Below are 23,639 nucleotides of genomic sequence, written 5' to 3'. Positions count from 1 at the left end.
AAGAGGAAAGAATGGCCAGAACAGCTGAATTAGAGCAAAGCTGCACAAGGAAAGAGTGTTTTGGAAAGTTAATGTGTGTGTGTGTGGGGGGGGTGAGATCTGTGGGTAACATAACACCATCTCTCCCACAACACACACAGGGGAGGGGACCCTACTTAAAACAGAGCCTACCCACAATGCACCGGGCTCCTTTATCCCGGCAGTGAAAGGATGAGGCCATGATGAATGACAAAAGGGGAGAACTGGGATCTGGGCTGCGCCCGGCTGGGGAGGCCGGGAGGTGGTGGGAGGGGAGGTGTCTCTCCCTAAAAGCAACTCCTTCTATTAACACAATCCAATGGGAAGGAGAAGAGGAAGAAACTCATCCATACACACGATCCGTTTTTTTTTTTTTTATTATTGTTTTTTTTTTTTTTTTTTAGTTTAATGGTTTCTTTACTGGCTTGTACACAAACGTACAAAAATAATACAGCACTCATCTCAATGTGACGTCACGTCACCATCATCACAGTGTTACAAATGTTCAAAAAAGAAAAGTATACGAAAACAAAAAATAAAACAGACAAGATGGAACATCTGCATCACTCGTTAAAGATTCATCTGTTTCCTCCTGCTTGAAATGAAGCAAGACCAGAAACACAAACTGACTGACCCCCCCAAGAATTCAGCACTTACTTACTTTCTTTCCGTTTTCTTTTTTTTTAATTATTTTTCTTCTCCTATTTTTCTAGAAAAAAAATATCATCTCACTCATGTACACCAATTCGACAGCTGGCTCCGCGCGTCATAAATGTTATGACTCGGCGAGCCGAATAACCACACAAGCGTGCAATTTTTTACCACGTTACAATGATCTTACCATCAAATGTATTATTCCCCCTTTTAAAACGACACAACAGGAAGACAGCACTTCAGAAAAGAAAGTGCCCCAAGATATCATCATCATCATCAGCATTGATATATATATCCATATGTATATATACATACACCCAATCACAGAGATACACACATCTTTGTTGAAAAACATGTTTTTTTTTTCCCACAAAGTAAAAACATACATAAGGACATTATCACCTGGAGCGTATACATATACAATAGTATTTTGTTGTGTATGTTTTTTTTTTTTTCTATTCAGAAAAAAAAATAAAATGTTGACGTATAAAAGCCAACTTTTCAACAACAGTCATCAGTGCAATATTTATTTTTTTCTTTAAAAAAAAAAAAAAAAAAAAGAAGAAAGATCAAGTTTAAACACAAGCGATGCATATTTTTTATTTGTAGCCTGATGCGAATCTATACCTTGACGTAGTGGAGCTATAATAATGGGACTGCGGGTGATTTATTCCAGGGAAGTTCTCCGTCTGGCTGATGACTGCTTTAAACCCAGTCACACGGTACCCCCATGAGAAGCGAACACAAACGCACGTCAGGCTCACGCGACGACAACAGACAACTCTCTTTTCCGATGATAAAAAAAAAAAAAGCTTCTCATGAGTTGGACCAGTGTTGCTGTGAAACAGTAGGCTTTAAAGAAAAAAAAAATCCTCAATAAGAAAAGACACAAAAACAAGCAGCATTGTTAAAAAAAAAAAAAGTTAGGGTGTCATGACTTTCAAAATGTAGCAGGCGACCTTAAAATAACAATTTCTCCTTTTTTTTTTATATATATATTTGTTGAGTGACATCCTGCGACAGTCATGTGTTGTTGTTTATTCATAAAGTCTTCATCATCCATCAGTAAAAAAGGATCCTGCTCAGTAGTAGAAAATATTCCAAAGCCTTCTGAAATGACCCCGCTTGAACACTAGGGGGGCGCAAGGCTCTGTGTTTTGTGCAATAAAACTCCCTGCATTTATAAGTCATGCTATACAATGAAAATATAATAACAAAACAGGCTGATGAGGACAGAGAGAGAGAGAGAGAACGATGAGGGGGAGAGAGAGAGAGGAAGAGCTGAGTTTAGATGGGGAGGACGCTTTTGTCAGCGCTGGTTTGGTTGTAGTGTAACATAAACTGTCCTGACTTAAGGAATGCGTTGCATCTTCTGCACCCAAGTCCATCTTCTCTGTTAAGGATACGTAGCTGACAGATACTGGCATAAGTGGCGTGGGCAAGCTAGGAGAAGGCGGAACAGCTTTGAGAATACTTTACAGTCGAGGTAGCTGGGAAAATGGCAACCAAACGGAAAATAAGAGTCAGTTTAATCGAAAGTCCTCTTGAGGGTCAACGGCCTAAAGCTGTGGGGGGGTCACCTGGGGGTGGGAGGGGAGGGGAGGGGAGGGGAGGGGTTGCAGGTTTGCACTCAAAAAACATCAAAATAAAAAAATAAAAAATGAAGAATCTGAAGCAGCTTGAGTCACCCACTAAACTCTGACTCTACAGATGTTTTTTTTTTCCTTTTAAAAGTAGAACCACAACATATTCAACAATGCATCTTTTCAATGTACCTTCATAAATATAAAAGAAAAAAAAAAAGAAACAATAAAATCAGCCTGCTTTCACAGTGATGACTAGGATGTTAACAGAATACTGAAAGGAGATTATAAAGTGAATTCCAAATTTTCCTCTTTTTTTTTTTTTTTTGTTTTTGTTTTTGTTTTAACAACATATAAAGCGAAAGCAGCGGTTCTTAATACGATGACCACCAGGGCGGAGTGGTCGCACTGGCCTGAATGGTTGGCACACCGGCAATGGCAAGATGTGCGTTTGCAGAGCCCATTCAGCTACTGTCAAAAAGGTAAAGCTATTGATTACAGTACTTCACAACAATGATGGAGTCACTTGTTACACGGGGTTCCTACGCTGTATGGAAAAATTAAAATAAATTCTGGAAAAATATATATATATATATATATATTTGTATTTCCAGACTTTATTCACTGTCCCATTGTCAAAATGTTGCATCCATCCATGCTTTCAGTCTGTGATTTTCCTTTTCCAAAGCCTGACCTTAACAAAACCAAATGTCTGAAGTAAGTATATCATGAACTTTGTAAATGAGAACTTTGTGGATTTAAGTCCAGAAAAGTGTGGAATCTTACATGAAAAGTGAGTAGAAACCCTGATTAAATTGAAAGAAAACACAGTTGTAGCTGTAACGATCCTCATTTTGAGTTAATAAAATGAATGAATTAAGGAAAAAAAAAAAAAAAAGGAGAGACCTCAGGAAACTAACAGAGGGCTTCTCCTCCTGTTCGCGTGTCTTCCCTTTCAGATATTCCAGCATGCAGCCGAGCAGCATCAAGTGCCGTGTTTTCACATAAAAATAAGTTACAAAAAAAAAAAAAGTGGGTTTTTACAGGACAATGAGGAGCAACAGGTCAAATCTGCGCCCGCACAAAGAGACGATTCACTTTGAATAATAAAAAAAAAAAAAAAACTGGGCCATCTGCGCTCTGCAGTTCATGCGCACACACATACTCACACATACACACAGACACGGTGTGGCAGTTTCTTCTACAATGACACAATCTTGGATGAACATTCAAGACGAAAACCTTTAAGTACCAACAAGCTCACGGGAGTGAGGTGCGTTTTGTGAGAGATTCGCGTTGAAGCGATGTGTGTGTGTGTGTGTGTGTCAGAGCCGGCCTGAGGCATAAGCAAACTAGAGCACTGCTTAGGGGCCCAAAACAGTCCTTTGCATGGGATGTACATTTTTAAACGCTTTGATTTATTTACCAAAATTGGTATACTTTTATAGTTAATCAGAAGGTCTAAGGAAAGCTCATTTGAATTTTAAAACGTGTAAAGAGAACAGGAAATGTTCTAGCTGAAAATACACATGGAAAAGCCTTCATAATTTCATGGTGACGGTGCGTTAAATGGCAACAGTTTCATCTTTTCTGCTTGCTTCTGCGCAGCTCGAGTCACGTTTTATGCACAAGTGCAGGTGAATAAGTGTGAAACAAATTTTTATTTGAAAATGACCCCTTTTGTCTGTATATATATATATATATATATATATATATATATATATATATATATATATATATATATACAGACAAAAAGGTTGCAACTGTTAAATCCTAAAAAGCCGAAAGACAGCTTACAATATTACTAGAAGATCTTACTGCTTGGATACATGTGCTCTGGCACATGTATGTTTGGACCTTCTGCACCTGTATGACTTTAGGTCTAGAAACACCCCAGAGTGTAAAAAAAATGAAACGTTTTCCAGTCCCACCAGAAAACTGTCTAGGACGAAACTGTCAGTCGTGACTGGTGAGTATTTAAGTTAAAAAAAAGTATGCAGCCCCCAAATTCAGTCCCGCTAAAGCTCCCTTACATCCTTGGGCCGGCTCTGGTCTGAGTGGACCATGCGGTGCGCACAGACGGTCCGGTTTGGTTTACAGTCAGGGGAGATTTTGTTTTTTTTTTCTGCGCAGTGTTATTTCCTTTTCATACATTTTGGCACAACTATGTAAAAGATGGCAGTTATGTTTTTTTTTAAAAAAAGAGCCTTTTGCCTCCGTGCGTTGCAGTTTAAGATTGAATTTGTTGCTGATGCATTTTTTTTCTTTTCTTCTTATCTTGTTATTTAAATGTTCTACTTTTACCTGACAGCAGAGACAGATCACCGGGCCCCAGAGGAATACTTGGCCTTGGTGATGAGGTATAGCACAATGTCCTGGTGGCCCCCGAAAGCGGCAATGTGTAAAGCGCTCCACCCTTCCCGGTTAGCCAGTCGGATGTCTGCGCCGAACTTCACCAGCAGCTTCACAAGCTCCAGGTTGCCGTCGATGACGGACTGGTGGAGCGCAGTCTGTCCCTCCGGCCCGAAGGAGTTCACGTTGAACTCGCAGTTTGTCATGTTCTGCAGCAGCGAGTGCAGCTCCTTGGTGTTGCCCTTCTTCACTGCCTCCTGAAAGACCCTCTGCGGCGCGGAGCAAGTCGACACATCTGCCTGGCTCATTGTTGCAGCTCGCTGGAGGGTGAGGTGGTGGGGGGGACGAGAAGTAATCCTGCCTCGGCTCTAAAGCTGTGTCGAGCGTCTCTGGTCTGGTAGCAGTGCCACAGTTATACTGGATTATACCCAGTTTTAAGGCACTTTAACGGCGAAAGATCACTGGATATATCCCAAAAAAAGAGGACAAGAGGGTAAATGGCACACCTGGTGTGCAAAGACGTCAGTATTCGAGAGATCCTGAATCCCCCTAAAACATAATAGTGTCAATAATCGCTCCAGGGGTCTCTGGATGTAGCTTTCCTTCTCTAGTAGTAGCAGCAGCAGCAGCAGCAACAGGTAGCCTGCACAAGGAGATGAAGAAGAGACACCTCCGATTTCACTGGGGGAGACTGGAAGTATGACCACAACCACCAAAGGGCCAGCCTCCTCGTTGTTGGATTCCCGTCGGCTTTCCCTCAACGGTCCAACCAGCTTCCTGGCTAAATGTCGCTGCTCATGTGGCCACGCAGATGTCTGAGAGACAAAAGTAATAATAATGGGGGGGAAAAAAGTCACGAAAGATGTCCGCATGAGTCAAAATTCCTTACACACATTCCGTCACATCCAAGAATGAGACAGCGCGACAGCGGAGAGGGGGAGCTCCGTGCGCACGCGTTTACGCACGGATCTCCCCGGCGTGCGTCCGGCAGCCAAACCGCTGTCCGCTGACTTACCTGCGACAGATAGACGGGTCCGTGTCGCGGCGACAGACAAAACCACTTTGTGGCCCCGGGATGCGCGCGTTCCTCCTCCTTGCGGTCCGTGTGAGTCTCTGCTCTGCGCCGCGCTCCGGAGGAATATTTTTACGCGTCCTTTATTTGCATGACAATGCCTTCCCCAAGAATCAAATGTGGAGGAATGGGCGGAGAAGCGCGGAGGTTATAGGCTGTTGGCTCGGTTAGAGGGAGGGATCAGGGCCTTGCCTGTGTGTCTGTGGGGTGGGGGGCGTGATGTTGCGCGCGCGCGCGTGTGTGCGTGCGTGTGTGTGTGTGTGTATGTGTGAGAGAGAGAGAGAGAGAGAGAGAGAGAGAGAGAGAGAGAGAGAGAGAGAGAGAGAGAGAGAGAGAGAGCGCACCAAGTGGAGCAGATTGAAAGGAGTGTTGCAGTAAGAACTGATGAGCTATTCTCGCCATCATCCAGGGCCGGATAAAAATGATACGGGGCCCCAGACGCAATATAATTGAGGGGGGCTCAACTGACTTCACCTTTCAATCATCCATGCTTGAATGTCTTATTGTATGATAAGCAATAGTAAGTATGTCATGAGCAAAAGTGTATTATGTAATGTGATGTGTTTTCCTTGAAACAGAGAAGCAGTGATAATTCCTTTTGTTGCTAAAATAAAGCTAAACCTTGATTACTATGGTAAAGTTATGCTATCCGTAGTTGTTATTTTGCGAAAGCAAAAGCTAACAGATAGAATACCTGCTAAATTTATCAGTGTAGAAGTGCCCATACAGCAAAACGTCATTTCTTTTCTTTTGTTGCTTTACTTCTATAGAGTAACACAAGTATCTCGCGTATCTCAAAGTAATAGTAGCTGAAGATTAAGTCACCCTGAAGCCAGCTTCTTGACAGACATGTCGCTCATTGCTTCACAGGGGCTGTTGCATTTAAAGAGTGACGGGTGGCGCTCTTTTAGTTCCTAAACCATCACTGTCGGTGATTTATGTGATCGGAAGCATTCCCAAGGCACCAAATTTGTGTTTCTTGTAAGCGAGAGGAAAGCATAGTTGCCTTCTTTCAGTCAGCTGACAGGCAGTGCCCAGCAACCACTCTCATGTGTTCATCGCCATGCTCATCCCATTGGCCAAATCTCAAGTTACTCTGCCACTTTATGTGATACTTCATTACACTCCCTTTAAACTGTAACATTTTAAAACCTTGATGCCTACATCTAGCATAATAAAAAGAAGAATTTTATTATTAGTAGCATGATGTAGGCTAGTATGATGTTGCCACCACCCTGTTTCACCCTGGGGTCGGTGTGCTCAGGGCGTTTTCTACCCCATATAGCATTTGCCAAAAAACTAAATTTAGCACAAGATTTATGACAAACTACAAATGGGAGTTCTCATGACTTTCTTCCAACAATGACTTTATTCTTCCTGCTTTATTAATAAGGCCATATTTGTGGAGTGCACAACTAATATTTTTATAAAGCTAAACTGTGGATCTCCTGGGCTTCTCAGAGTCACCATGGGTATCTTGGCTGCCTCTCTGATTAACGCTCTCCTTGCTCAGCCTCCCAGCTTAGGTGGACAGCCGTGTCTTGCTATAAGTTTGAAATTGGGCTGTACTCTTTCCATTTTTAGATGGTTGACTGAACAGTGCTCAGTGAGATGTTTGAAACTTAGAATATTATTTTATTACAGAATGTAATGAAACGATATAGTGGAGAAGTTTAAGTTTAAACAATGTTATCCTTTTTTGGTTGTGCTGTCGGTTTACTTATGTTCTCTAAGAAGCCTCTGGGGTCTTCGCAGAACACCTGGATTTCAGATTTAACGACACATCTGGAGTTGTCTTACTAATCAGTGGATTTATGAAGGCAGGTTTTATTCAAAAGCGTCAGTTAAAGATACCCAAAATTGTGAATTACGCTGTCGACCGTGTATCATTTCCATTTCACTGCCAAGTAATGTTGTGCTTTTTGTCTTCCTTTTTTTTTGTTGTTAATATAAGACATCAAATCCAAATGAAACACCTTGAAGTTTAATGCAAGAAACGAAGGGGGTGTGAATACTGCATATGTCAGCGCATGCTTGGCTAACTGTGGGGAGTCCAAACGGCACAGAAGTTGGGACAAACCAGGCTGTATGGGCAGAAATGACCTCAGAACCAAAAGGTATAAATAGCAGTCAAATGAGCCCCAAACGGGCCTGAGCTCCCGGTGTAAAAAAAAAAAAAAAAAACACCTCCGAGGAGGAGATTATAGGTGGCTGTTTAAATCATAAACGGCGGATATAGTCCAGTTGTTTTTAAAACGGCTAGACTGTGGGACTTCAAATAACAAAAGCCCTGCGCTACTTCCTTTTTGCAAGTGAAAAGAGGTGACGCTGTGCGCAGATTGACACGCCGCTCAGCTGCCCCCGCCACCGTGGGAACCGGGCGCCTGTGTGTGTCTGCGTGTGTGTGAGAGAGAGAGAGAAAAGAGAGAGAGAGAGAGAGAGAGAGAGAGAGAAATTTAGAGAGACAGAGAGGGGGTGACAGACGCAAACCCGGTGAGACGGAGAGAGTTCGCGTTAAAGCAGAAGCGGTGAGGGAAACCGCCGAGAAGGAACATCTCCGCCTCGATCAGAGGAGCTCCGTTTGGCGGTCCCGGAGTCTCATTTCATCCGCGTAGCACTTTTCTGAACACCTCTCTGCTCTAATGGTTTCACACTGTCCTCCTTTCCCACACTGCGAACAGCGCGTCTTTCTGTTTTTTTTTTTTTTTTTTTGTTTGTTTGGCGCACACTTGACTGCACCGTGCGCGTAACGCGGATCCCACGGAAGAACCCGCACATACTTAATCTGGGGCAGAATTTATGATATGACTGCAAACGCCACCTTGGATGACATCAGGTGTCTTAATAAAACGAGATGGGATCATTTTTTTCTCCATAACAAACATTGTGCGCCTCCTTCACAAACACTGACTCAACCACACTTTAGTCATCTTTTAAATTCCCAATTATTTTTAGTTGCGCGGTAAGACACATTTTCCCCCTCTGTGATCACCAGGTTTGATAAAGTTCACTTACAGTATTTTGCACGCTGTCTTGATAAAATAAAAAAGAAAACCAAGGCACATTCTTTCTTCTGGATAGTTCATATTTTCAAAGGAGACCCAAGGTAAACCCAGACTACATGTGGGCCCCATATGGTGCAAAGCGAGGTCATGCATCTTGTTCGGCACCCACTTAGTATGACTAAACACACCTACCTTTGTTTAGGCACTGAATGAAGGCGGTAGCCGGGTCTCAGAAAAGTATAAAAATAAATATAGCAATATAATGGAGACCCAAATGGGTCCAAGTTTTTACTAGAGTTCTTTGCATCCTACCTGTACAGTATGTGCAGTTAAAGGGACCATTATTAATTTTCTCAGCCAATCTCCTAAACCCATGTGTGCCCAATGCAGATTGTGCTGCAGCTAGATGGGTACCAAACTGACATGTGCTGGGCTTCATCATTAGGTATAAACCCTTATCAGCAAAATCAACATCCTATGTAGGATTTTTGCTCAGTCTCAAGAAGATATTAAAAGTATGATTAAACTGAGCAGCACATCTGGAGCCCATATGGTTCTTATATATTTACCCAGAAGGTTTTCTTTTTGTCTGTTTTTATCACGTCAAACTGGTGTTTCTGGAGATTTTTCTGACACATATACATACTCATAAACAGGGCTCAGAATGTGCCTGATAAAAAGATTAATTTAAAATCAAGAAAAGACAAACTGTAAACTTCAATGGCTCCCGTTAAACGTGGTTCTTGGGACGTCTGCGGACGGACAGAAGCAGCGGAGAAAAAAAGAACAATGTTGGGTCTTTTAACAGAGAGGCTGGACAGGTTGCTTGCTGTGCTGAAAGTTGGTGGATGAGACTGAGGGGAGCCGCGGATCCTGGTGAGAAATGGGAGTTTTACGTTGAAAACTCGTGTTCCGAGAGCAATTCCGACTTGAGCGAGCAGATGGAGGTTTGAGATCCAGGCAAAGATTGAACAGAGGGTTTTTGGAGAGCGGACAGGCAGAGGGCAGCTGGAGATGGAGGAGCTGCAATAGATAACCGTGGATTAATTTCCGGCAGAGATCTGTCACAGAGAGGCTTGTAAAAGTGATCCATAGTTGGTGTGGAAACAAACGAGAAGTCTTTCAACCTGGAAGGTACCAGAGAACACGGCAGATACGCTCAAGGAAGACATACACACTGCGCTCAGGGGGATTCAAGTCAGGCTCGACTCTACCAAGTAGGTTGATCATCAAGGAATGGCTAGTTGTCAAACATCTAGATTAGGAAATTACAGACAGTTTGCAGCTGGCAGACGCTCTCCAGCAGCCATTCTCTGCTCAGGAAAGATCTCACACATACACTCAACCTCACATTCACACCGGTATTCTGACACAGACCTATAAAGGCAGATAACACGGGCTATTATGTAACCTGTAGAGAATCCCGTAAGGGGTAAATTTTTCAGCCTATTTCCTTCTTATGTGGGCCCCATAAGGAGATTGCTGCAGCTTGATGGGTACTACATGGGCCTGTGTCAATGAAACATTTTTTAGCTGGGAAATAAACGGCATTGGGGAAAGCATATACGGCCTGTATAGGTCCCACTTTTTGCCTTAAGTTTTCTTGCACTATAGCTGTAATAGCCATTATCACAGGGCCAAATATGTAACCTGTGGACAATCCTATATGGGGCCCATTTCTCAGTCCATTTTCTACTCATGTGGACCTCATAAGGATTTTGCTGCAGCTGAATGGGTGCTAAGTGAGCTTTGCCAGTGCTCCATTTCTGAGCTAGCAAACAACTTGAGACGTTCCCACTGAGCAGAACATCTACAGCCTATATGGGTCCCACTTTATGCCATGAATTTCTTTGCACCAAATCTATAATAGCAATTATCACCTGGCCATTTTTAATCTGTGTACAATCTTATATGGGGCCCATTTCCCACTCATGTGGGTCACATAAGAATTTTGCTGCAGCTTGATGGGTACTATGTGGGCCTGTGCCAATACACAATTTCTTACATTTCTTAGCTGGAAAATAAATGGGTATTGAGATAAGTTCCCATTGAACAAACCATCTAAGGCCCCAATTGGTCCCACTTTTTGTGTCGAGTTTTCTTGCATCAAACCTATGGTAGAAAGTATCACCGGGCCATAATGAAACCTGTGGGAAACCCATTTTGCTAAGCTTGTGAGACCCTTCTGTAGATGTTGGTTGGGATAGGTTTGATTTGAAATGTTCGGTGTTTGCTTTTTTCAAAATGAAATCTGTTTCAGTTAAATTTTTATGACTGACTTGCTGTCTAGACGTTCAAGTTTTTCAGTGAAGCTGCAGTACGGTGGCAAAAATCCCCCTGACAGGTGTTACTGAGATATAGATCTATGAATGTGACACATACACAGCTCTTGTAAATGAGATATTGGAACTTAATGAGAACCTGTATAAAGGTTAAAAAAAAAAAAAACTAAAAAATAAATAGAGATGATGATTTAGGCTACCAGCTCTAGATAATTAGTGTATGCTCTTTCTATGCTTTCTTTGTGCTGCAAAAGGCTCCGAAACAAAAGCCTGCAGAAAGAGAAATGTGATGAGCACAAAACTTAGACTGAAGTCCAACCACCAAATTAGACATTAAAATACATGCAATTTCTTCCATGAAAGGGATTTGTCTGATTGGTCCCCAAACTGACTCAGCAACAGCATGAGGATCACAAACATAGAACAGATGGCTCCCAACACCCCCACCCCCACTTTGGATCACATGAATGGACAGAAACAGCAGAGAAACAACTGTGGCCAGCTCTCCAGGATTCCTGGATCACAATATTAGAACTAGTCCCTTTAAACTTTCACACATGTAAATGGACTTTGAAATGTTGTGTCCAATTTATATAGGATAAAGGGCCCGAAATAAATATATATATATATATATATATATATATATATATATATAACTTCTGCGCTTAAAAATCTGTGTAACTTTTGTACAGTTTGTGGTTTTCTTTTCTCGCTGGGTCTTTAATGAAAATTTTCTAGAAAACCAGGAACATCTGTCGGCCATCACAGCTTTGGTTGGAGCCTGTTTAAATACTTGGAAAGCATGTGCATGAACTGAAGGAGCCAAGTTTCTCTGCTGGATGACTTTCTCCTCCAAATACCCTTCCTAACGCATACAATTTAACCAACTCTGTTTTCCCCCCCATAATTCACAACGTTCTGTTGCTCTCACACCAACTTTGAAGGAAAATAAAAATATTAAATACGAAAAAGCGCAGAGCAATAGCTGTGAATGTTTCAAAACTCACAGAGGAAAACCGGTGGCAACGTAATAATAAGCTGCTTTGGTTATTCTTCTTTGTACACATTCGAATTCCTGCTCTGAGGTTAGTGAAAATGCATTTCTAGCTCCGATCAAGCTCGTAAATGGAGAACCTGCCAGATCGAGGCAGCTCGGCGCTCTGAGCCGGGATCTGGCGCCTGGGGCCGAAGGGACCGGGGCCAGACAAGGCAGGAGGAGGCTCCCAGTTCCCCTGTTCTCCCGGAATACACGTTGCTAACAGGTTTAAAAAAAAAAAAAAAGAAAGAAAGAAAAGAAGTTAAAACCCACAGAAATGCTAGCTTCCCATTCACATAAAGATGATAGGAATTAAACCATGAAGGAAGGGATCATTTTTTTCCTTTATTATAACCAGTTTCTTTCACATACATGTATAGAAGGGGGGAAAAAAAAACCCACAATGAGTGTGTGTGAATGTGAGGGAGAGAGAGTGAGCGGGGAGGTGACGTTTAACCAGGAGGGAGGGTCCTCTGAATCCAATTCATTCCGGACACCACGTGTCCTTAGAGCGTGGGAAAGAGGCGAGCTTTTCTTCCCAGCGAAGAAAGAGCGTGGATCAAATAACACGGCGCTGCAGCGCGGAGCTCTGTGCAGAGACAGGAGCTGCGACCACCCGCACAAGGACAGTCCGGGAGCCGCATCATGTCTGCTTTTATTCATACCAATAAGATATTTTAGGGACTGCAGCAATTATAAAGTCTAATGTGTAGAAGCTCATGGCAGTAAGCCAGGATGGGAATATGTGAGCGTGTTTCAGAGCAGTTTGCACGAGGTAAACCTTTATTGCAAAGCAATGATTTGCAGATTTCGGACCCTTATATGCACCGCTGCAAACAACAGTTTCTCATCAACCTTTTCCCAGGTCATTACTCTGATCAGTCACGATTTAGTCGGAAGCAATGATCTCAATTCCTACATGGATATGCTTATATAAAAATAATTTTCAAAGGTTGATGGATCAATCAAAAAAATAATAATACAAAAACAGAAGACAACCCTTATTGTCATTTATTTCTGCATAATCTTGCCTGTGACAAAGCAGTTTACATCACATTTTGTGCATTTAGGGGATTGTATTTTTCCTATGTCTTTGAAACTAAATAGAGTTATCTGTTTATTTTTTTAAATCTTTTTTTTGTCTGTGCTATTTAATCCTATTAAAAACATTTTATTGAATATACCACCATAGAAATCAGACACTTTCATTCCTCACATCCCTTCAAAATGTCATCCCTTATTGTTTTCTAATGAGAAAATTTATTTTCTCCTGTACCTCATCAAAAACTTTACATGCATTGGATGGAAATGTTACTTTTTTCAATGTTTTTACAAAAAATAAAAATGCTTCAGAATCAGTGTCACTACTATTGTAACAGACTCCTCTTTTAAAATGTATAATTTTCATATATGATGGAGAGAGAAAAAAATCCATCCAATACAATCCCAATTTTGTAAGGTTTTCAATTCATTTGAAGACCAAAGATAATAAGAGCAATAATAGATCCATAAAATTGTATATTCCAATTTTTAAAAGCAGTTTTTGCGAAGTACAAAATGAACTGACCACTAAGGAATAAACATTTTAATACAATCTAAATTATTTTATATTTTTTAAGTAATTGGTTTATAGCCTGATTGGCAAAATGTTTCATTACAGCACCACAAGTAACCACATACTTAAAAAGCCAAAACAATATTTTGTTTAAGGTATGGACCAACTGTCTTTGATTATTCTTTAGTAAAAAAAATATCTTATCTTCCTCTTTTACAAATAAAAAGAACCGTGCAGTACTAACAAAAACTATGGATTATAGGTGCAGAATTTTTAGTTGCTTAATCGGTTAAACAGGTTTATTCCCACTTACAGAGTCAAAACGCAAGATTGCTTTTCAATACTTTTTAACCAAACTGAGACTCCACTGACTTTATGTGTAATCATGACAGCTCTAGTTATGTTGGTAATTTTGAGCCACCTTAAGACATTACAAGCATCTCAAATCTCAGACTTCGTCCTGCAGCTGTTGCGACTTAAGCCCAGAAACCGAAAACTAATTTACCTCAGTGATTCACATAGCATGAGCCGTCTGAAAACCACTGTGGCCGTTTTGATGCTTGTGATCAATAGACGAAAGGCCACATCTGGCTATAGTTAGAGATTCCTACATTTTATGGTTGTATGCCTTTTGTTGCAGCGTTAACGGAATGCATACCATTTACATTTACTGGAAACACCAGAAAAAAAAGCTTTCATTTCCCAAACTTCAATGCTGAGTCTCTCTGGAGCTTTTTTTGGGTAAACCCTCGTTTTACGCAATGGCGCAAACTCAGAGTGAGATCAGAAAAGAGAGGAGAAAATATGGGTTAATTCTCCTGGTATGTGGAGGTTTCTTCTTTGAGATCTGACCCATCTATTGCCTGAGGACAGAACCCCCCCCCCCCCCCCATGCTAGTGTTACGGCTGACAGACATCAGTGAACCTTAGATGATCTCATCAGTCTGTCCGCTCTCAGCCCATGACCATGAGATTTGTTTTTAGAAACATCAAAAATGTCTATTGACGGAAGCAAGCGACCACAAATTCTCAGTTTAACAATGAAATGATAAATCGGTTTATTGGTGTATTGTCTTAAACCATCAAACGTTTTAAAATGTGCTTGGAGACATTGAACATACAAGAATTTTTGAAAGCATTGCATTACAACAGCAACATTTCTCGAAGTAAATTAGTAAAAAAATATATAATAATAATAATAACTTGAATTTATTTTAGGTTGAACTGTATCTAGGATCCTTAAATTACTAATCCATCATTTCATATTCACCTGGGGTTTAAATTAGACATTACACAGATGAACAATGCTCTTCAAGATGGGGAAAACAAAACAACTGAACTTGCCATTTAAGTTAAATATATGTGTAGATTTTATTTTAAGTCTTTCAGCCCAAGTAGGGAAGGATAGTATCTACCCCTTTAAAGTAAAAAAAAAAAAAAAGTTTCGAATTCAAGCAAAACTCTCCACATTTGACTGTAAACCATCATAAATCCAACTCGTCAGGCTTCTTAGTCTTAGCAGTCAAAACAAAACAGGCAGAACAGTCGAGGCTGTAAACACGCAAGTCTGTATTTGTTAGACTGAAATCAAGTAAAAAAATACATTCTGAAACACGTATATAATAAAAAAATGTCCAAAATGCCAAAGGTACATACATACGTCTAAGCCTGATCTGAGGTGCCTTCTTCCTGAATCAGTGTGATGTCTGAAATGACTGTTGCGTAAACGGTCAAAACCAACCAACAGGTGCTCGTCTGATTATGGAACCACAGCGTGAAACAGCGCATTACAGGTTTGACAACTGGGGAAGAAAAATAAACAAGCGGCACCGACGAGCTCCCCCGTTAAGCTGCTTCTGGCTATTAGTAGTTAATAACGTAAGCAACAGAACCAACCACTGACAAGCAGCGCTGTTGCTGGAGGCCTCACCTTCCACCCCACACCTACTCACTAACTCGGCTCTTTGAATCGGGGGGCCCAAACGGGTAGCGACGAAGAAAGAAATCCGTCCGTTACAGCCAGTATGCGTCTTAAGTCTGGCTTGAAAGCGTCTTGCGAGAAGGGTGGAAGTGAAATGCATTAAACATTCACTTTGAACCAATAAACAGTTGAACACATATTGATATCCTGGCACACTTTCTTGTTAAAAAAAAAACAACAACAAAAACAACCCGACTTAAAACTACAACTCCCGGGCTCACAGCTGCTAGCTGCAAGCTCACGTAAGCCGAAATATAACGTGAACCTGAACAGGTATGAATAAGGACATAAAACGGAATAAAAGTCCTTTCTCTTTTACTAATCTCTTATTGTAGGCCCCAAACTCAAATTAAAAAGCTGTGAAAATTAACAGCACTCTTTAGAACACGTCCGAAATGAATAATGTATTCATTTGTGTATTTCTGTGAATTAATAAAAAAAACCAGTGGCTCTGCATCACTTGTTCTGGGCCAGTGTGAGTGGCCTAGCAGCTGAGATGCTGTCGTCATCCGCTATGAGTAAGACTTCCTGGAACAAAGAGAGGACACGGCCAAAGTGAGAGCCTTCCCAGAACACCTTGCCACATCTGGTGCAGACATAGAACAGCGGTATCCTCTGCAGCAGGGCAGGGGGCACGGTGTGGAGCTGAATGGCCGACCCCCCGGGAAAGGTCATGGTGTCACGGTCCAGTCCTGAAAGGGAGGCCCAGCGACACTGAGTGGCGTACCTGGGGGGTTCAGGGGTCCCGCTGGGGGTCAGAGTGTCATCGAGCCACAGCTCTTCCTGTTGACAGGAATTCTCAAACATGTGGCCAGTGTTGTTGTGATCCTGCAGAAATCCTGGAGAAAAACACAACAAACGATGTCCTAAAGAGAAATGCAACTGGTAGATAAAGGAATTCCATGCAGATAATCCTAATAATAATAATGATACGACTGCGTTTTCAGATGTGTTTAATATACCTTTTTCTTTGAGCATCGCTACCATGTCAGCTCTGGGGATAGCCACGTATTGATCACTGTTACACGCCTGCAGAAAACAGGGGAGAGCAACATATTAGAAATATGACAGACATAATCTTCTTCAAACCATAATTTTCGCCATTAGTTTAGAAATAAGTGGCATCAAAATCACAACGACACATTCATATGTTTATTTGGAAGCTTTTAATGTAAATCCAGTTTTTACTTTTCCAGACGGGACCTCATTTTCATCTCTGAACTAAAAACAAAAGAAAAGCAAATGATTGTCTAAAATTGGAAGTAAATCTGTACTAGAATCTTGCACATGAAAAATTCCAGTGGAAAAGTAAAAACCTAAACAATATAGTGAATAAAATATCCTGCTATTTTGCCATGCTTTTTCAACATTGACTAAACTTTGTTTTTTCAGTCAGAAAAGTATAATCCCTACCTGGATTCAAGACCAAAGCAAACATAATTTTTTCTTTTTAATAACATAAGGAATTTAAAACACATCAGCCCAGTAAAATGTGGCATTTGAGTAATCCAAGGTCCGTTGGTGTATTTATGTATAGTGTCAAGGTAAAACCACAAAATAGAACAGCTTTATCAAAGCACAGATTTTGACTTTGCTATTGTTTATCATTATACATTAGAATTAATTTGACAGTCATTTGGCATACAAAGAGTGCTTTTAAAACAGTTCATGCCTAAAGGCGACAGTAAAAAGTGAATTTTTTTTTTTTTTAAAAGCTCTTAATGGGCCTAGATCGTCTTATTTATCAGAACTTGTGTTTTATAAACTGTTGTGGACCTTCGGGGCTTGTGGAAGCAGGTGTGAAGTCAAAGCTACATTATGGTCGTCACCTCTAAAATAAACTAGCTGAGGTCTGCTTAGAGTGTGGTAGCTTTTAAAAATAAACTGAAAACCTTTTATTTCATATCTCGCCAAATTCTTTCTTAGTCTAATTGGCTTTTTAATCAACTTTTAATTTGGCTTACGTTCAAGTTTTACCAGTGATTTCACAATTTAAAAATATTGTTTCATTTGTTTTTACTTAATTTTGATTTCCCATTTTGATTCAGTTGATTCAGTAATGATTTAATTTGTTTTATCATCATGCCAAATTTATCTGTGTATATGCTGATTTAACCAAGATATGTTCATAGTGTTTTTAATTTTAGTTTATATTTGTAGCTGAACTAGCTTTTATTTTTTTACTATTTAGATTTATTTCACGTTATATCAAACATGCTTACAGTAAGGGCCATTATTAATATTTTAACATTAATAATGGCCCTAATATTTTTATTGTTTTTTAGGGTTTGCTCAGATAATAAAAAATATTATTTCCTTCTCCTAATATTTGGTCAGGATGTGGTTAAAAAATAAATAAAATATTTGTTGTGTGCCCAATCTCATCTGTGATAATTGTGAATGCATATTTTTATTAATATTTTATTATTTGAGGAACACATAGTGGTGGAGTTTTTTTATGTCTGCAAATTAATTTGTGATGCTGCGTTTTATGAAAAGTGCTGTGCAAATAATGTTAGATTGATTGAGTTCATGGGCTAAAAAATGACAAATTTCTCAAAAAAAAGTCAAATTAAATGAGAACATTACATAGATTTTACATCAAAAGATGTAAATTTACATTCAAAGCAATATCTAAAGGTGTCATATTTTTATTTCAACACAAAATTATGAAAAATTGTTAAATTCCTCTAGATGGCATAAGAAAACATTGAAGATCTAGTTTATTCAACTTATAGATTTCATACTTAGTTTATTTCTTAGTTCATTTTACATTAACTGCTGTTTTGTAGCATATTATTATATATTATATATATTAAAGCTTCAAGAAAGCAGTTTTCAACCTAATTCTGGACAAATAAAGTGAAAACATATTAAAGTAGACATGATGGTGAAGAGAGATGGTCAAATGATACCCGAGCCACAAACTAGATGATTTGGGAAAGAAATATCAACAGCCTGTGACTTATTTTCTTTATGTCTAACCTGAAAGAGTTGATCTAACATTCTTTCCACAGCATGTTTGCGTAAAAAAATAAAATAAAATTTTCCAACCGATTTAGCAATAGCAGAAAGTCTCGCCTCAGCAATATCTCATGGCTCCAAAATAAAGTGTCAGACATGTGTTAAACCATCTAAAAGCAGGGCTGCAGGACCTGCTCACATGAGTTTCACATCGATAGCAATCAGACATTTTCCCAGGTTACCGCTTCTGTGTGAAAGGCTGTTAGTGTTACTCAAAGATCCGATCGGGGTGTTTAGTGTGTCGGTGAAGACACCGTTCACGCCCGAGTGATTTTCACACGTTCCTGCTGTCCTGTCCTCCGTCGTGGCAAAGGTCTGCCTCGGCGGGGACGTTAGTGACCTCCCGCTCGCCGCCCCCCCCCCCCCCCCAAAACACGAACACACACACTTGTCTGTAAGCCACCCCGCCAGCGCGTCAGTGCTAAAAGCCTTGTCAACACACCTGAGCTCCACCCTGTAAACAGCATTCCACTCAGGAGTGGGCAGTAAATCAAATCTGGCTCATCAGAGAGATCCTTAACAGGCTCGCTTAAGCCTCGTCACTCTTTACCTGGGAAGAATCGGGAGCAAACCAGGAGACTACGCCCACTCGGCACAAAAGCAGGTCGTCTCCTCTGTGTGTGTGTGCATGCAGAGCAATGTTTGCCTCTGTGGTGACTGAGGTCAGGACACGAGAAAGCTGCAAGAGACAGTGGAGGTGTGGGAACGGCGGAGGTGTCTGCTAGCACACATGAGGACAAGGCTTTATTTCTCCTTCGTTGTAAACAATAGTCTCATCTTTTTACTCTGCCTCACATAAACCTGGTAAAAACAACAACAACCAACCAGAAAAGTTCAAGCTTCAAAATTAAGCGAGAGCACATCATGCATTAGCACACATGAGCACGACGGCCAGCGACCAGCACGACATAGCGAGCTATTTGTTCAGCTCAAAGTTTTCCCAGGTTGGAGCATGCCAGAACCTGCTCTGGACTCTGAAGGCTGAGACGCATAAACAGGCAGACAAACACACACATCACCTCACGCACACAACCCCGATGGAAGACGTCCTGTAAACCCCGCAAAAAAAAAATCAATCAATTCTGGAGACATTTGCATTCGCCAGGGAGATAAGTGCTTTGAATTTGCACTAAACATTTTGTGTGCGTAATTTCAAAGAAACCTGCAGGCAAAGAGTGCTCATGAACAGTCGCGCTTGTTTCATTTAGAATTTTTAACATCATCACCTTTTAATTGAAGACCAACATGAATTATAAAAAAAAGATATATATATATATAACTGTTTAAAATTGATTTAATTTACTCAACAGAAACAGGATTCATCTAAATGTCAATTTTGTTGAAGTTTTTTGACCCTGACATTTGCTCTTACATCTCAACAAACTTCAGAGCTTTCGTGCACTAAACGGATAGAAGCAATGAGCAAATGTTCATATTTAAAGTGCAACTAAATATAATGTAAGATTATGGAAACGCTGCACATATTTGAGGCTTTTAAAAGTCTTAAACTTGAGATAATTAAACCTGAGACCCAACAGGAACCCCATTGAACTGCTAAGAGTTCCTGTTGGGTCTAACCATGCAGCTGCTATAGGATACACATAAAAAACACAAACGTCTGTTATCAACGTAGCTTCCGTAATATCAAAGCTGACATGTTTGTCAAATAATTTTAAGTAGGAAAAAGTCAAGCTTTTGCATAAATCAGATCATGTCGGAGTCAACATGTGGCTTCAGTGTGTCGGTCCTGACCCCATTAATAAAAGTCATGTCTCCACATTGTCCCAATGTCCTCCAGGTTTATGTCTCCTCTGAATTTCTCTTTATTACAACGGTCTTAGAAGCTGTCTTTAGTTGAGTATTTGTTTGAATATCATATTAATTAGGGCTTAAGAAAATGTCTTAGATGTTACACCTTATCCTGTTTCTTTAGGGAGCTTCCTGTACAGTCACACTGTGACAACAAAGGCTTTTTTAACGTGTGATACCGAGTCTGAAAAGATGTTAGGTGATGGAAAATGAGGAGAAAGAAATAGGGATAGATGAGAGGAGGTAGAAAAAAGTAGGGGGTGGGGGATTCCCCCCCTCCCCCCAACGTGCTCAAACAGACAGATACACACGCTCGTTCTCAGCACTGTAGGCAGCTCCCATGGGAAAATCCTTCACCGATCTCCAAAGGAGGCGCTTTTCCAGTCACATGGTTTAACCAGCCAATCCGCAGCTGGTAAACCGATTCAAATTGTGGTTATTCAGGTAAGGGGCAGCGTGGGAACCAGTGGGAAGAAGTGCAAGAGGGGAGCGGAAAAAATGCACCTCCATTACCTTAGAAATATCCCTCAACATCTGCTTGCATGCAGATTTGAAATAAAAGGGAGAAAAAGATATGCAAACAAAATCTTAATATGTTGCAATCAAAAACACAATCTTTTTTTTTTTTTTTTTCCTTCTCCCCAAAAAAAGTTTAACTATGCTGCCAGGAAAGCAAAGGACAAAACCTAAAAATTAAAGGTGGTTCCCATGATCCCGTGTCTGGGAAAATGTGCCATGACGGATTCATTCTGCTGATTAGACAGAAAATCCTGCTGCCGCGGTGAAATCACTGAAGTTTACAACCCCTTCTGAGACAGGCGTCACGTCGTTGTCCAGCAAAGAGGGTAGCCTTGGGAGGCATTTGTTGCTGCTTTATGCTGCGCAGCAAAGCACTTGAACTTTTAAAATAGCACCGCGGTGTTGCAGCATCAGCAGCTCCAACAGCTTTTGCTGTCGCCTGCTTTTAGTCACACAAAGGATGGGCCGCTGACTGCGATCAAGCTATAAAAGGTGGAATCACTTCATTTTAGTCGGAAAACTTTGGATTTAAAGATGGAGATGCATATTAAGAACACCTGATGTGCACGATTTGCTTCTTGGGGGGTGGGGGGGTCTGCATCACTGAGATACAACAAATCTGTGCAACTACCTGAAATCTAAGAACGGAGTGAGCTGCTACCAACTAATACAGAAAGAGAGGAAATTACCAAGTGAATAAATTAGCTTAGTCAAAATAACTAGGGGGTGACTGTGTTTATAATTCATTTCTTTTACTAAATTTTGTGTTTTTTCATAGAATAACTCCTCTTTGAATAAATAATTTGTCAGTTCTTTTAAAAGAAAATTCAGCATGACGGTATCAGGAGAAATGTGTTTGCAGGCGGTTTACTGTGCTATAAGTGCAATAGACAGCGTAAGGGGCCGTTATGCTGTCATTTGGCAAAATAACGCTGGAATTGGACCGTTACACACAAATTTTAATGAGCATAAAGGTCTAATTAATGGCTGACGTGTGGGCTTCTTTTACGCAGGGATTCCCCCACTAGCCCGTTCGCATCTGCCCAAAGGCAAGGCAAGGCAAGTTTATTTATAAAGTACTTTTCAGTAACAAGACAATTTAAAGTGCTGTCCAAAGTGTTGGAAGTTTTAAAGTCTGCCAACATGTGGAGAACAGCCAGAAGAACTTCCCATCGACGGGGTTCTGTCGGTCTGTCCACACACACCATCACACATAAATGTTTCAGATCAAACTAAATTTAATATCAGACCCTGATAATCTTAATTTTCTGGTGAGTATTTAATTTTAAGCAGAAAGAAAGTCAAGTCAAAGCACAAGATGCCTCCTTAACTGGATATGTTGTGCCGCTAAAGGCTGCAACAACCCATAATTTGTGGTGAATGTCAATGAGTCTTTTTCGTGATATTGGAGTAATTTTGACCCACTCTTCTCTGCAGAATTGCTTCACCTCAGCCCCTTTGGAGACATTTTTTTTTTTTCATGTCATACAACCTTATCACAATCAAATTCAAGTTTGGATTTTGATGAAGGCAACTCCAAATATTTCTCTCTTTTTTTTATTCCTTAAGAAATGGACTCGCTTGTGTGCTTTCGATCATCGTGCCAGGGTGTAACCCAATCAAACTTGAGTTTTATGGGGGGAATTAGTATTATTGTCCATTTATCATTATCCAGGTGAACTGCGATATTGATTTTAGGCTATATAGCCCTAATGCTCAGTCTGGAGGGGAGGGGCAAGTAAAGACTTATAATACAGTGGGGGGGAAACCTGGTTTAAATTGTGTTTTTATGAACTCCTGGATGAGTCGCCAATGCACTCTTGGGAGTATTTTTTTTTTTTTTTGGTAAGCACAATTGGTTTTGTAGTAGAATAGGTCTCACTGGGTCTATCCAAAGTTTAGAAGTGGCTTTTCCAGGCTGACAGCTGTGATTGACTGAGTTTCTCTTTAAGTTTCTCTAAATCAGGGCAAGACATTGTTACCATTTTACAGGTTAGTTTAAATAACTCTTTCTCCTAAATAAATTAAATCCTCATTTGATCATTGTTCATTGTATTTACTAAGATTTTCTTTGTCTGACATTAAAATGTATTTGATGATCTGAAACTTTAAGGTTTTCATTAAAATTTCTGGTAGGCAAAAATACCTTTTCCACACTTCATCCTTAAAATAATTTTTTTAGAAAATATTTCTTGAGGCTAAATGAAGGGAAGGACTGACCAACCTGAAACGGCCATAAAAAAGATGTCCTTGGATGTCTAGTATTTCAAGGGTTTTGATTGATAGCCGGTTTTAGTAATTGCAGCTTTTATGGGATGTTGTCCAACTATAGTTATTTCTGGACCTTCTAAAAGTAGTCCAAGGATGGAATCTCTGAGAACTTGCAACAGGTTCACGGACAGAAAGGCCTTGCTGACGGATTTAGAGACTCAGAGCTAGAATAGTTCGCTGATTCGATATAGAACCAGCTACTGATCATCATCACCGTCCATATTGGAATAAATATGTGTAATACCTTACACAGTTAAATGAAAAATAATTAAACAAAAGTTTTTAGTGAGGGATGAGATCACTAAGTAAGCACCATAATGTTACAATTTAAATACAAAGATCTTTTCAAAAACAAATTCCTCTCAAATGTGTAGTAGCCTTACAGCTACAGGTCAATTTTAATTGGAGCAGGAAACCGAGGGAGACAGTGAAATGACCATCTGAATGCACTTAGCATCCTAGTGGTATCTGGTCTGTA

At 40.3% G+C, this 23,639-nt stretch overlaps 2 protein-coding genes across 4 annotated transcripts in view; both read right to left on the bottom strand.

The window, feature by feature from the left end:
- Positions 1-4,454: 4,454 nt before the first annotated feature.
- nrarpa (NOTCH regulated ankyrin repeat protein a) lies at positions 4,455-5,818 on the bottom strand. Its single transcript, XM_012871081.3, has 2 exons — positions 5,623-5,818; positions 4,455-5,422 (listed from the first exon to the last, which is right to left on the bottom strand). The coding sequence occupies exon 2, from the start codon at positions 4,913-4,915 to the stop codon at positions 4,577-4,579; it is 339 nt and encodes a 112-aa protein (XP_012726535.1). The 5' UTR covers positions 4,916-5,422; positions 5,623-5,818; the 3' UTR covers positions 4,455-4,576.
- An 8,772-nt stretch (positions 5,819-14,590) lies between these two features.
- The window catches only part of exd3 (exonuclease 3'-5' domain containing 3), a 67,142-nt gene continuing 58,093 nt past the window's right edge, over positions 14,591-23,639 (bottom strand). For 2 of the 3 annotated variants that reach the window (XM_036139793.1, XM_036139792.1), the window contains exons 20-21: positions 16,501-16,567; positions 14,591-16,377 (exon numbers count right to left, since the gene is read on the bottom strand). In XM_036139793.1, the coding sequence (XP_035995686.1) occupies positions 15,995-16,377; positions 16,501-16,567 (450 nt within the window). In that variant the 3' untranslated portion in view covers positions 14,591-15,994. The remainder of the gene's footprint in view (positions 16,378-16,500; positions 16,568-23,639) is intronic. The other variant, XM_036139794.1, reaches the window with a different exon arrangement.

The sequence above is a fragment of the Fundulus heteroclitus genome, chromosome 8 (assembly GCF_011125445.2).
Source record: "Fundulus heteroclitus isolate FHET01 chromosome 8, MU-UCD_Fhet_4.1, whole genome shotgun sequence".
Taxonomy (NCBI): Eukaryota; Metazoa; Chordata; class Actinopteri; order Cyprinodontiformes; family Fundulidae; genus Fundulus; species Fundulus heteroclitus.
Note: the sequence above shows the minus strand (reverse complement) of the source record. Positions and strands in the feature narration are given on the sequence as shown.